General features: G+C 36.4%; 1 protein-coding gene across 1 annotated transcript in view; it reads left to right on the top strand.

Annotated features, from left to right (window-relative positions):
• Positions 1-134: 134 nt before the first annotated feature.
• Positions 135-15,418, top strand: part of ROBO1 (roundabout guidance receptor 1) — a 491,348-nt gene continuing 476,064 nt past the window's right edge. Inside the window, exon 1 of the mRNA XM_088022787.1 lies at positions 135-276. Coding sequence (XP_087878913.1) covers positions 135-276 — 142 coding nt within the window. The remainder of the gene's footprint in view (positions 277-15,418) is intronic.

The raw sequence follows: 15,418 nt of genomic DNA, 5'->3' as shown, positions 1-15,418 counted from the left end.
AAGCCAGGATGCTGAGACGTCCATGCGGCTTAGTATGCTGCAGGAGGGACAAGGAGGAAGTGTGCTGTGTGTTGTCCCTGTGTGTTTTTCTGTCACATGTGGATTTACTTGTGTCTGGACATGCTGTGATCGAAATGGCAACTACCCTTACTCCTGTGACCCCATCAGCAGCTCTGGTGTTGTTTCCGACAGACCCTGAGGACCTAGAGAGGGGGAACGACAACGGGACGCCAATCCCCACCTCTGATAATGATGACAATTCGCTGGGCTACACAGGTAGAGTGTTTTCTTTCCCAAATACTAACTGTCCGTGCCTCCTAAAATGCCTCCACCTCCATCAATCATCAACCACCTGTGTAAAATTATCTCCTCATCCCTGCTTCCCGCTAACAACCACTACAACTTCTGGTCCTCATTTTCCAGACTTCATTCTCCAGCTGGGAGGTCATCTCGCTCAAGTCAACTCTTTGGGGAAAAGAAATTTAACATAAACACTGCATGTTTTCTTGTTGTCTATTTTTAATATAAAAAGATTGCTTTCTCAACCTGAAACTGTGACATTGCTAACTTGTTTAGACAGATAATGTAATATTATCTTAGAGATTTAATATTTGACTAAATATTAAGGAAATAAGACTATCTGCAAGTATTGGGTTTCAAAATTATCTGTAGTTTTTGTTTGTTTTGGTTATGCTGGTAGTCTTATAAACAACAGAAAGCAAACTCTTAACAAGAGTAATGCAATCATAATTACCAACTTATATCTCAGGATTGTGTTTGCATGGACTTATTGTTACCTTATCTATGAACCATGTTTTAAGTAGATGCATGCATACACTGGCATTAAAGTAAAAATTAACTAATTGGATGTGTTGGAAATAATTCATATTATGAATGTCTAAGAATGATTGCTTTGGAAATATATAAATGTTTCATGCAGAATTTGTAAGTGTAGTTCTAAATATAAACACGTAAGTTACACATCTGAGAGAATTTGACTGCAACTTTAGATAAAGGCAAAGAATAAAATACATCACTTATAACCCATTGAATCAGATAATGATGTAATAGAGGTCGTGTAACAGCACCTATTTATTATGTTCTTTTCATTAGTTCTTATTAGCACAGTTCTCTATAGACTGCTAGGTTGTGGGCTGTGGATAGGGGGGTGTGTGTGTGTGTGTGTGTGTGTCTGTGTGTGGGTCTGTGTGTGGGTCTGTGTGCGCGCACGTGCGCATGTTGAGGCAATTGGAGTTAAAGATAACGGAGAAGTCTTATGTATCATTACAATCTTACAGATGACTGTTAGAGACTAATCCAACAGACACGTTTCACATTGTATAAAATAATAAACTGCTACTTTACTTTAGAAGCAGCATCGCTATTTTCATAGAAATAATTTTCTCCAATATTATCTCCCCTTTACGCAATTTCAGGTTTTAAACAGTTGGAATAAGTACCAAAATGAATAACATCTTTATAAATAATTTAATATTTATTTTACTTATTTTAGTCTTATGGATGACTCATTCTCATTTTTCTCTTATCTTTCACCTGAGAACTGAGATTAAAGGACAAATCAAAGCCCATTGGTGGTGAGATGGTGAGGGAGCCGGTATGATACTTTTCCAGAAACTTAGCTAGCACAAGAGTTGTAAAGGTCATTTCTTAATACCATAAATACCAAGGAAGTTCCTCGGTATGAAAGGAGGAATTGGAGGTAGTGTTCTTTCTCATGGGTACCCTCATTTGCCAGTGCCTCCTAGTTGTATTCCCTTGTGCTCACCCAGTCTAAACAACTGCATTGTTTAGATACACTAATAGGGTTTGCTCTTTGTCTTTTATGGATTTCCTGAAAATTATATATCTCCAATGCATAAATCATGTTGGAGCATTGAATTAAGAGAACTTGAATAACAATACATTTAAGACTAAATGTAGCATTTAAAACATTTTTTATTTCTGTTTATTTTTCCTCATTAGGTTAATCAGTATTCAGCTTTCTGCTATTAAGCATATCAGATGAATTATTATGAGGTAATGAACTCATAAAATTATCTTTATATTCTACAAGGGAACTAATTAAAGCAGCACATTAATGTGATGTGACTGGAAAACAATCTTCTGAATAATTTTGTTCCTGAAACTATAACTGCTTGTGAACTCTAGTATCAAAGGAAGTCATTCTGGATATTTTGTTTCAGTAAACTCTTGATTAGTCAGGAACCTTTTTTCTACTATATGAATTAAAGATGCTATTTGTCTCTTTCACTTGCATATTGACCATTTCTTTGCTCATTAAAACCTCCTCTGGAAGTGATAAGAAAAATTAAATAGGAAAAAAATGGTTTTTGTCTGCTTGATAACAATTATAAAGATCTCAGCTCTGAGGTGCAAAGTATTACATGAAACTACCAATAAATTTATTTTGTGTCCATATGTGCGACTATGTGTGAATAAGTGCGTGTGTGTGTGTGTGTGTGAATTCCCTTTACTCTGATCATATGAAATTAAGTTGATAAAATCTTTATATTAGAGGAAATTCAGTTCAGAAGGAAGTAAGATGGTCTATCTGCTCAGGAACATTTTTACATATTTAATGTAAATTGTCTATGGTATATCTGGAGTTTAGTAACTCTGGATATAGCAACAAGAACACTGTTAGAAATAAAATAGAAATATTAAGCAACATAGAGGATATACAAAGCAGTTATCAAATAAATCATTGATATGAGTTAGTTGCTGGGTAAATGTATATATCAGATATTATTTGAGGGGTCTATATATTTTGCACAATATCACAAAATGACTGTGAAAATTGTATGTACCAGATGTTTATTTTGTAGTACATGTTGTTTCACTTCATTGAGCTGGCGAGTGAGACTTTTCTCTCTTCCCCTAACACTCGTGTATTTAAAGAAGAAAAGCTTCCCAGAGGAATCTGTACAATTCTCAAAAACACTTTGGAGGGAACATGAAACAGTCCCAAAAGGAAATCACCAGTTCACTGAAATTCATATTCGTGCCCTCCCAATTCTCTTTTTTGACCATACAAAGAGTATAATTTCACTGCAAACTGATTTGTTGCTACATCTGCTCTACTACTCAAACCATTTGGGACCATCACTATCAAATTGGCCCAACAAAGTAGAATCCATGGATCTCAGATCATACACATAAATTAATATTTTTATTCATGATCTAGTCAATGAATGATAATCTCTTATGAATAGTACTTGCTGATTAAACCATATGCCATACTTATCTAAATGGTATAAGTATTCCTTTTCGATTCCTTTTCTCCTTACCATCATCAGTCACAATATTATAAAGCCAGGTAAGATTTGAGAACATTTCAGTCTCTCTTTTACTGATCTACGAATGGAGAGCAATTTCTCGGGTGGCACGGTGATGTGTTATTAAAGTGGACTTGTCCATTATTTAGAAAAGTAGACCATTTCCTGTTTAACCAAGCATTTCATAAATATTGGGGATTATTTAACATTCATAGTATATACCTTTGTTGCGAGAACAAGTAAGATGGGGTTTCAAATCAGCACTTTGTGTGGTCAGACACACATCATTCCAAAGAGGTTGGATTGTAATCAATGATTGTTTTAAAGGAGCACCTGAAAAGAGTACGTTGTTTTTTACTTCTGGAAGTGCATATGGGATTTTACGAATACGAAAAAAAATTAACATGTTTAAGAATATTTAAATGTCTGAAATATACATATAATCCATGTAGATCTTTAGTGACAAAAAATTTGAAGAGAAGTTTATTGATACATAAAAAGTCAGGGAATAAGTGAGAGCTACTGACATACTAGTAGCATTCTTAATCTTTTAGAAAGCAGTAATTATTAATTAGAAAAGAAATTAACTTTATCTGTTTTTTTCTGAGTACCAAAAAAAGTCTGTAAATTTTATTTATAATGTCTAAAATATATCGTTTGTCCCCATTTTACATACTAAAAATAAAATAATATCCCCTATCTCCACAGGTCTGTTTTAAGGATTAGACTTCTGTATTTACAGTAGTATAATGGAAGCAAAGCTCAATGCAAATTTAAAAATCCTAAAACTGAATAATTATCAGATTCATGTAGGTATCAATTTAAGTTAAAATCTGGCCATGGAATATCAGAAATCCCAGAGCCATTTCAAACAGGCATAATAGAGTCTTCTACTTTGTAATACTACTTCCAAGTAAAGTTTGGTTATAATTCTGCTTAAAAAGAGACAAAATATATGCTCTCTTATTAAAAAAAATCTTGGACAAATTAGTGTGTTTGTCTATATCCACTCGAATAGCAACCCCCAAAACATATTTTGCCTCATGTTTTGAAATCTTGACAAATAATTATGAATTGATGGCAACATTGATTCTTCTGTCCCTCTACATTCTTAATTACATAGATTCACAATTAAGACCAAACAAAATTTCCATCATGGCACATGCATTTTTACAAATGTATGTACTGATACTAATAACCAGCCCTTATTATCACTTCATGTATGCCGTGCAATTTTCTGAACACTTTACATACAGTAACTCATTTAATCCTCATTACCGCTCTCTTGGGAAGGGGCCATTATTAAAAGCAACAGTGCCTAATGTCTGCCTCAGTACTCTAGGATAGAAACAGTCCCAAATTAATTATACTTTCTCCAACATTACAGAGGTTATGAGAGGTTGTTGAGGTTGTGGCTATAAGCTACATTTGAGCACGCAGAAATTAAATAGCTCAGCCATGCTCCTATGCAACACCACTGTTGTGGTCACCAATATTTTAGGGCTCTGCTAGTTCTTATCCTAGATCCATTATTATCACACTAACAGATGCACGTATTTTCTAAAAAAAAAATCAAATAGGACAAAAGCTTTAAACAAAAACAAGGGGGTCCTAATTCATCTTCCTATCCTTGAACCCACATCCCTTAACGACTTTTCTTTCTCTTTCAGATGTGTCTTCTGATAGTTTTCTATTTTAAATAATATACATCCACAAATAATTCTTGATTTGTCAGTTTTAGACATTTTCTTTTACCCATTCTCTTGCTAGCACATTCTTTGTTGAATTAACAGTTTATATTGGCATGACAAAGCAAATTTTCCCTAGGTGAATCTACTACAGAGCCAAGTGAAATACTATAATTGCAATTACATGTTATTCTTTCTTTGTATGAGATTGTTTATTTTCTACAGTTAATTGCATTTTTAAACTTCCTAAATGCTTAATCCTATTTAATATTCCAATGGCCTGCGGTTTTTCCAGATATCTTCCTCGTTGAATACTCCATGTTTTTATCCCAAAATGAATGGTTTCTCTCTAGACCTCAGACTTTTTTCATCACTTGTTTTTGGTGGATCTCCTATTTCCTAAATCTCATGGTTTCCTCTTTTCTGGTTTATCTCCTTGTTAACAGAAGCCTTGTCTCCAGAAAGCACATCATAATAGAACTTTAAAAAACATCAAAAATAAAGAAGTTTACTCTGACGTGCTTTGCAGTAGCTTGTCCATTTTTGTTTGTTGTTTATTTCTTCCTTATGCTGGGTACTTGAGGGGCCTTGCAAATAGGAGAATCATTTATCTCCATTATGGGAAATGTCCTTAAATTATTTTTTGAGAATGCCAATCTCTGCATTGTCTGCTGCCCTTTGGAATTGCTGTTAGGCAGTGGATCTCTTAGGTTGATTCATTAAGTTTCTTTTCATTCCTAATTTCTAATTATTTGTCATTTTCCTTCCAACTTTCTGGGAAATATTCTTTTTTTAAGTTTTTATTTAAATTCCAGTTAGTTACCGTATAGTATAATATTAGTTTCAGATGTACAATATAGTGATTCAACACTTCCATACAATGCCTGGTGCTCATCACAAGTGCCCTCCTTAATCCCCATCACCCATTTAACCCATCCCTCCACCCACCTCCCCTCTGGTAACCATCAGTTTGTTCTCTATAGTTAAGAATCTGTTTCTTGGTTTTCCTCCTTCTCTCTCTTTTTCTGGGAAACATCCTTGATATTTATTGTCTATCAATGCTTTTAGAAATATTTTGTGTTTATTACATGTTAAATTTCTGAAAGCTCTTTCTCATTCTCCAATATTCAGAGCTTTGTAAATTGAGATTTCAAGCTAATTTTTCTGATTCTAGTCAACTGCTTTTTCTACTATATGTCTGCAGCTCCCAAAATATGGATAAAGTTTTAGAAATCTACATAAAAATCATGAGTTTACAGGTGAACAAACGAAAACCCTTATAGCTGTCATGATTTAGCCAAGATAGTACAGATATTTAGCAATAAAAACTTAATGTCTCCTAAATCCAATTTTTAGTGTTTTTTCTAACTTAAAATACTTCACAGAATTGCTAGGAAACAAGAAAGTACAGGAAATAAACTGCAGAATAAAATAAAACTAACACTATAGTTTAGTGGTAACATATACTTTTTAAATTTTTATTTATTTATTTTTATTTTTTTATTGTTATGTTAATCACCATATATTACATCATTTGTTTTGGTGTACTGTTCCATGATTCATTGTTTGTTCATAACACCCAGTGCTCCATGCAGAACGTGCCCTCCTCAATACCCATCACCAGGCTAACCCATCCCCCTACCCCCCTCCCCTCTAGAACCCTCAGTTTGTTTTTCAGAGTCCATCATCTCTCATGGTTCGTCTCCCCCTCTGACATACTCCCCTTTTCTTCCTCTCCTGTTATCTTCTTCTTTTTCTTTTTTCTTAAAATATGTTGCGTTATTTGTTTCAGAAGTACAGATCTGTGATTCAACAGTCTTGCACAATTCACAGCGCTCACCGTAGCACATACCCTCCCCAATGTCTATCACCCAGCCACCCCATCCCTCCCACCCCCAACCACTCCAGTAACACTCAGTTTGTTTCCTGAGATTAAGAATTCCTCATATCAGTGAGGTCATGTGATACATGTCTTTCTTTTATTTATTTTTTTAAGATTTTATTTATTTATTTGACAGAGATACAGCAAGAGAGGGAACACAAGCAGGGGGAGTGGGGGAGGGAGAAGCAGGCTTCCCGCTGAGCAGGGAGCCAGATGCGGGGCTCCATCCCAGGTCGCTGGGACCATGACTTGAATGGAAGGCAGACACTTAAAGACTGAGCCACCCAGATGCCCCTACATATACTTTTTTAAAAAGATTTTATTTATTTATTTGAGACAGAGAGAGAGAAAGAGCAGGAGGGGGGGATGGGCAGAGGAAGAGGGAGAAGCAAACTCCCCGCTGAGCAGGGAACCCCACATGGGGCTCCATCCCTAAGATCACCACCTGAGCTGAAGTCAGACTCTTAACTGACTGAGCCACTCAGGTTCCCCTAAAGTACCTTATATTTGGATCTAGAAAATAACATGCTAATTTACAAGTTCATATAAAATGCCTATCTTACTCTCTATGAAATATCTGGATTATCATTTATTCATTTAATTAAACAAAATTCCCATATTGAGTATCTGCTCTGGGGAGAACCTTGTACTAGGTACATGAAGGTATGTAAGATCTAAACTCTGTTAAAATTAACATCACACATGACTCCTATCTGGATCATCATATCTGGTGCCTCCACATTAACATGCTGTTTGCCAACGTGTGCATTAATTGTGAATTAATTTGTTTATAACAAGAAATTTAAAAACACTTCTTGGGGAGCCTGGGTGGCTCAGTCAGTTAAGTTTCTGACTCTTGATTTTGGTTCAAGTCATGATCTCAGGGTGGTGGGATCAAGCCCCACATGGGGGCTCCATGCTCAGCGGGGAGTCTGCTTGTCTCTTTCCCTCTGCTCCTTCCCCTCCCCCTCAATAAATAAAATCTTTAAAAAATAAAAACATTTCTTAAAATAATAAATTAAGCAATTTCTACTTGCTATAGTTGCATACTGGGAATAATATGTAATATCACATCAAGTTAACCACTGAGTTAGTCTGAAGTAGTTAAGGAAAAGAGATACATGTTTTTTCCCCCAGAATTATAAAGCCATCAAATTTGTAATTTGTTTTGCGTGACCTCAATTATTAGGCAATTTTGCCAATTCTCAAAAATGTGAAAGGAAGCAAATGAGACAGAAGATTGGGATCATGGGTTAAATTTATCTATTATACTCCAGAAATCTTCTTGAATTGAGAGGAAAAGGAAAAAAATGGTTTCATTTTCACAGTTATTGACAATAGAGAGTGGATATGCCTACATCTGTCTTTCCAAAGCTTAAGGGACATGGGACATGGAAGCTTCAAGTAGATTTGAGCATTAAGAAGTAAGCGGAACTCTAATGACAATAGGATTCTATGAAAGAAGAGTTTAAAGCAGTTTATCTCAATTATTTTAAAAAAAGTAAGCAAATTATGGGGTGCCTGGGTGGCTCAGTAGTTGAGTGTCCAACTCAGTGTCAGCTCAGGTCGTGATCTGAGGGTGGTGACATAGAGTCCCACATAGGGCTCTGCACTCAGTGTGGAGTCTGCTTGAGATTCTCTCCCTCCTCTGCCCTTCCACCCCTAATTATGCGCTGTCTCTCTTTAAAATAATAAATCTTTTTTAAGAATTAAGCAAATTTTATGTTGTCCTCACATTAGTGACACTAACGCTATTTCTAGAATTTTTCATGAACATTTTGGAAATTTAAATCATTCCAAAAAGATGTTGACTAAAGCATGGACTATTATACTTAGTATTTGATAATATTTTCAGTGTGGAAAACTTTGCAGTTAAATATGTTGATTTTCTATGGTGTGGGAAGAAAGAGTACAGTCTCTGAATTTTTATAAAATGGAAAAGCCTTGATTTTTATAGTAAAATTGCATTTCATTTTACTTTAATTAGAAATTCAAGTAGAAAAAATACTTTTTACGAATAGTTTTGATTTGAATTTTTGAAAGACATATTTTTAAAATATATCCAAAGTGCAATTTTTAGACATATAGAGATAAGTAAACATACTCAGAAAAATCAAGTAAACAGGCATTCTTTAAGTATGCTGATGTCCCAAAAACAGAACACCTGTAGATAGTAAGGAATTCAGATTAAAAGTTTTTAAAAGAAATTTTAATTAAAAAAAATCCCTATGTCATAGCATCTCCGTAAAGCAAATACCTTAGTATCTTGACAATTCAATAAGAATCTTTATTTAACCAGCAATTTATGCAAGACAATATTTTAGTTTAACTATTCTTCACAATGCTTATAGAGGCCTGGCTTTAGAAATGACTCCCTACTGGGACACCTGGGTGACTCAGTTGGTTAAGCGTCTGCCTTCAGTTCATGTCATGATCCCAGGGTCCTGAGATCTAGTCCCTCATCAGCCTCCTTGCTCAGTGGAGAGCCTGCTTCTCCCTCTCCCTGCCGCTCCCCCTGCTTGTGCTCTCTCTCTCTCTTATAAATACATTTGTTTAAAAAAGAAGGAGGGGTGCCTGGGTGGCTCAGTTGGTTAAGCAGCTGCCTTCGGCTCAGATCATGATCCTGGAGTCCCGGGATCGAGTCCCGCATCGGGCTCCCTGCTTGGCGGGGAGTCTGCTTCTCCCTCTGACCCTCCCCCCCTCATGCTCTCTCTCTCTCATTCTCTCTCTCAAATAAATAAATAAATAAATAAATAAATAAATAAAATCTTAAAAAAAAAAGAAGGAAAGAAATGACTCCCTACTAACCTGGAAAGATATGCCACAGGCCCAAAGCCTTCTGAGCAGTACATGTCAACGGCATGACACTAGACTTCCAGTCAGAAGCTGTCAGGACATGGTCAAGGGTGGAGTCTCATTCCTGCACTACTTTACTTTCTGCTGTGGTCCTATGCAAATCACCCTGCTTTTTTGTTTTGGATTTTTCTGATTCATAAAAAGTAAATAATATTTGGTGACTAATTTTTTGGAAACTAAAAGATAATTGGCTAACTCTTCCTAAACTCTAATTTTTAGAGATAATTTTAGGCAATGACCATTTTTAATCCTTACATTTATTCCTATAGGATTTTTTTTCATAGTTCATGGACATTAGTCTAACTTTAGCTCATGTCCAAAAGTTAATACTTAGAGGGCTATGCAATCAGTACATAAGCGTTTGCTATAAAAATAAAACATTCTACTATTATTTTACATTGCTACAAAGAAACTTTTGAATCAGCTACATGTTGGTATCACAGCTATAGGTGAGTACTATAGCAAGTAATAGTATAATAACAAGCAAAAATAAAATTCCCAAGGCAACTCAAAATAAGTGTCCCAAGGCAACACAACAAAAATATATGTTTCACTAAGGCATGACACAGTGCTCTTCAACATAATTCAGATTCCCCAGGCTAACAATATGCCACCATGACACAGGCTTCCATGATTATAGTAGCAATAAGAATAATCATGAACTGACTTTAACAGTTTCTGCACAGAAGTGACTTCTGCTCTTTTATTCATCCAGAGAAAGTCACATGGACACACCTAGCCAACAGAATAGGAAAATGCAATCCTACCATGGCACTTGGAGGGGGTAGAGATAGAAATACTTGGAGAACAACACTAATCACTACCAGACTAGCAATAAAGAAACAAGGAAATTGTCATTGGTTCAGAACATTTGCCCCTTCCTTGAGGAAAGAAATGTAATTTCATAAGGCACCCAAATGGTTCCATAACTAAATATACTGAATATTCAGTTTGATCATTCCACTGTTTCAGAAGCCTATACTCAGTCCTTTCTTTCAATTCATTGCTGAAAAATCATTTCTTTGTTCAAAAGCCATGTTATGCATGATAAATTGATATAGACCAAGGCATAGAGTAATTGCACAGGTGGTGGGTCTGGCAAAAGCATGGTGGGAAGGGAATAATTCATTCATAGATCTATTCCAGCGAAGATATATCACTTCTCCCACCCCCATGAAGAAAGGAGCTCAATATAATTATTCTACCACCAAGTTGGCAGAATGGACCTCATATGCTATTGCATCATACAGATGGTTCAGCATTATTCTATGGGCAGATTGGGCTGTCAGCAGTATTGGTGGCCATTCAGTTTTGTTGAAAGTAATACTGTTTTTAAACCCACACAAAACTTCCCTTCGTCCTACCTGAACACACTATTCATGAGCCAATTGTGCAAGCAGTGGGACAGAGGAGGAAGAGCTGAATGACATCTGGGTCAACATTGCTACCTGTTTATGAAAAGATTCCTATGCAACACATGCTCGTTTCTAAGTGTTCACCCAGCACACCCATATCAATTCTGAATTCATTTCAAAGGGTCCATCTCATAGTCTTTTGCCCAGATTTTCTTTTGTATTCTTCAAACTTCTCCCTTCTCACACCCCAAACATCCATTCCACCTTTTAGCTACTATTCCTGAATCAGTCTAGGTCCACATATCTCTCATCAACTCTCCTTCCAGGTAAAATGGATGACCAGTCATATCACTTGAAGTTCTTCCCACAGTAAGGCTTTACTTTCCCTATTGTCCTTCATGGCACTCCTCTATGAGATACAATGCAGCAGCAGTCCACTTCTAACCAATGCCAACATATGAGGCAGAAACTGAATGAGTATCCAGCTTAGTATTTTCCCCTGTCAACTGATAATGAGAAAGACCCCATGTAGCCATGTGTATGGATCAAGGAAGAGGTGGCAATTAGCAGGAACACATGCATCACAAATGGGAGCTACTTGCACGTACAACATTTTGTGCTTTCAGAAACTGATTGAGCCTCATCTTGCTCTGTCAATGTCAATTCCCCTTGATGATGTTATGCTGCTGTGCATACCTAACTTTCTGACTTAGAGGATCAAACATCACCCAGTTGATGATGGTTGCATGAATCAGGGAGGAATTTATGTTCTCTTAATCAGAAATGCAATCTCTCCTAGACCCAAGTTGCCAAACAGAAACTGGATTTCAAAAGAAAATTTATTGTTTTCCAAAGAGGTCATTGCTTTTCTCTAAGCCATAGGCATTCTATGCTGTGATTCTACTATCAGAGGACCAGAAGCAAATAACAAGCAAAAATAAAATTCCCAAGGCAACTCAAAATAAGTGTCCCCATCATGGCACAATTGGATTTACCCAGTCAGATAGCTCAAATTAGAGAGCTGTTGTGCAGTGCAAGCTGGATTGGTACAACAGCCTTCTCTCACTCTAGGTCACACTCAAAAGGAGGAACATTATGCGTAGTTGGCAAATAGGAAGGGATAACTCACCCAAATATGGTATATGTTTCCTCTGTTATCCAAAGATACCCAGCAAGAAGACACTTTGCTGAAAAATGTAGGTCAAGGAGCAACCATTTATCTTTCACTTTGATGACAATATCCTGACATGACTTGACCCCACAAATTCACAGGATAGTATGCAGAAAGGTAAATTTTTAAGGGATAAATCTCCCATCCTTTGAAATGCATGTGCCTTACAAAGACATATAAAGTGCTCCTTACTGCTCACCAAGATCTATGAGCAAGATTTCAACAATCTAGTGGACCAGGACATTGGTTTGGTGAGAGTGTTGTGATAAAGATTCCAGAGAAACAAAGAGAGAGAGTTAATGTAGCCCTTACATAAGAGAGTGAATATGTAGTACCATACCTCCCAAAATGAAAGCAAGGTTATTCTTGTATTGTTCATTTACTGGAGAAAGAGAAATGCATTTGCTATAATAGTAGCTGCATTTTTTGTATGTGATGGTCTCTGCTGATTTTCTCTAGTAAAGAGACTTTAACATTTAAATCTTCATCTGATTAAATATACAGTAATCATTGTCATTCTCAGAAACCTCTCTTTTGTACAGGACAAAGGAAAGTTTAATTGGGATAATTAAGTACAAATACAAACACCCACTGTATATTTTAAGTCCTTGAAACTGACACAAACTGGCTTATGTTTTCATAGAGGATATGGCATTTCATTTGATTTTTTCAATTTTATATACAGTGGCAATTCTAAGGGCGTCCTACTATTTAAAAAAAAGTGCTCATTCATTGGATCAGGGAGACAATGTATTATTCTGCTAATTGTTGATTCAGCTCTGTATTCAAAAATTGGGAAGATTGCCACAGATGAATTTTCAGGCACACCAGCAGATGTACTTTGGATAAAATTAAGTCATATGACTAATGAAATACAATAGTGTTCTGGGTCTGTAGATAATTTTTTTTAAGATTTATTTATTCATCTGAGAGAGAGAGAGAGCATGTGCATGAGCAGTGGGGAGGGGCAGAGGGAGAGGGAGAACGACAATCAGACTCCACGCTGAGCATGGAGCTTGACAAGGTGCTTGATTCCATGACCCTGGGATCATGACCTGAGCCGAAATCAAGAGTCCGAAGCTTGACCAACTGAGCCACCCAGGTGCCCCTTGATCTGTGGGTATTAATATATCAAATAGTCTGCATTCACTTTCTTTAAATCAGACATCTTGATAAATAGACTTCTTTTAGGGAAGTCCAGAAAGAAACTTATAGTACATAAATTTGATGGTATCACGTGGTCCTTTTTCACAACTACCTGGCCTTTCCTATGGTTATGCGGTTCCCAGCCTATGCATTGGGCAAGGGCTCATGACCTGGTCATTGGGTGATGGTCCATAACTATCCAACATGTGACTCAAGTCAGGTCTTTTTCACCACACCTAGATTCTTTTTTAATTTAAACTCAATTATACTTTGGTAACTTCACAACTATTTCTAAGCAATCACCATTTGTAATCCATAACAAATTATCACTGGAAGTTCACTGACTACTGAAAAACTGTACACACTGTCTTTGGTAGTTAACTGCTGGCGTTTGGCCTTGGCCACTCCATAACCATATCATCTACACTAAGATCAGAGCTAATTAAAATGGCAGTGCTTCCTAATTTCATGATTAGCCTACAGAGAACAAACACCAACCTTGTTAAGGATACAGGAACTCCTCTCTCGAGTGTAGTACTGAATGCCTTGTTAAAGGGATTGTCTTCTGGGCCCTTCTAAAAGACAGAGTAAGAAGATGAGTAAATATATCACAAATGATAAAGCCACTCAAACATTTGAACCCCTCAGCGGCAGCCGCACAATAGAAATATAATGCCTGCCACAGATGTAAGGCACATGTTACTTTTAAATGTTCTAGAAGCCATATTTTAAAACACAGTAAAAAGAAATAAATGAAATCGTTTTTAACATTCTATTTTGTTTAACTTAATATTATAAAATATTATTTCAATATGTAATCCATATAAAAATTATTACTAAGATAGTTTACATATTTTTGCACAATTTTACACTTAAAGGACATCTTGATTTGGATTAGCCACATGTCAAGTGCTTGCTAGCCACGTGCATTCCTCCTTCTCTGTTATGCCAAAGAATTTCTGGCATCTAAATTTTATTTACTAAACATGTCATTTGAGTATAAGTTTCAGTCCATACAAAGCATACAGCTAGAACCACTTTCAGCTGTTCAAACTAGCCCTTTGATTCTAGAACTCTGTTAAATCCAACCATATTAATACATGCAGTCACTTTAAAATTAATTTTCTCCTTTTTTTGGTCCAACACATTTAGAATCATATTCCATAGATATTCTCCAGGTTTCTGTTGGTATAAATTAGCAAAATCTAGTAAGCCTTCTCTTCCTGGGCCAAGTATTGTGACTGTGACCTGTTGGGAATCTGATCTTTGCTTTGGAGATAATTAGCATTAGAGTGGGGTACCAGGTGAATGGGTATCCTTTAACGTTGTAACTACCTCACAGTCTCCAAGCAAGGTAGATCCAGCTTCATCTGATGAGAAAAAAGGGCTCTACTTGCTAGCAAGGAAAGATCAGTGGAATCTGAGGGGTTTGGAGTGCTCAGGTAATCTGAAACCGTCCATATAATGCCATTCCATTTCCACGTTCCTGCACTTTCCCCAGTCAGTGCTCTACATTTTCACATGAAAGACCCCACTCCAGCAATACTGAGTCAGAATTTTAGCTCTAATGGCCCCGAGGCTAAAAGTCAACAGACATTCTCTATGCCCCTGGTTGTGCCTTGAGCCACGAATTTAAAATGCTGCATCTTATCACTTTGCTGAATGATTCTATGCAATCAGAAGCAGACAGCCCACACACAAAGTCCTTGTATTCTTTATTAATGTTATAAGAGCCTACTGCAAGAACCATTCAGATCACCAAAGCCTTGCCTCAGCTGGAACTCCATGCCCTGTGACCACAGGTGACACATCGTGGTACTCATATGTTACTTGATATTACAAACAGCCAGGGTCTCATTTCACCTTTTTATTTGTATTTGCATTTTTATTTAATTAACGGAGACGTAATTGACATATAACATTATGTTAGTTTCAGGTGCACAATATGACTCAATATTTGTTAACATCCATCACCACGGGTAGTTTTTGTTTTTTTGTGACGTGAACTTTTAAGATTTACTCTA

The sequence above is a fragment of the Eumetopias jubatus genome, unplaced genomic scaffold (genome assembly GCF_037043125.1).
Source record: "Eumetopias jubatus isolate StellerSeaLion01/CBP00866 unplaced genomic scaffold, mEumJub1_p1.0 scaffold_1, whole genome shotgun sequence".
NCBI classification, from domain to species: Eukaryota; Metazoa; Chordata; class Mammalia; order Carnivora; family Otariidae; genus Eumetopias; species Eumetopias jubatus.
The sequence above is the reverse complement of the archived record's forward strand: the minus strand, read 5'-3'. Positions and strand labels throughout refer to the sequence as shown.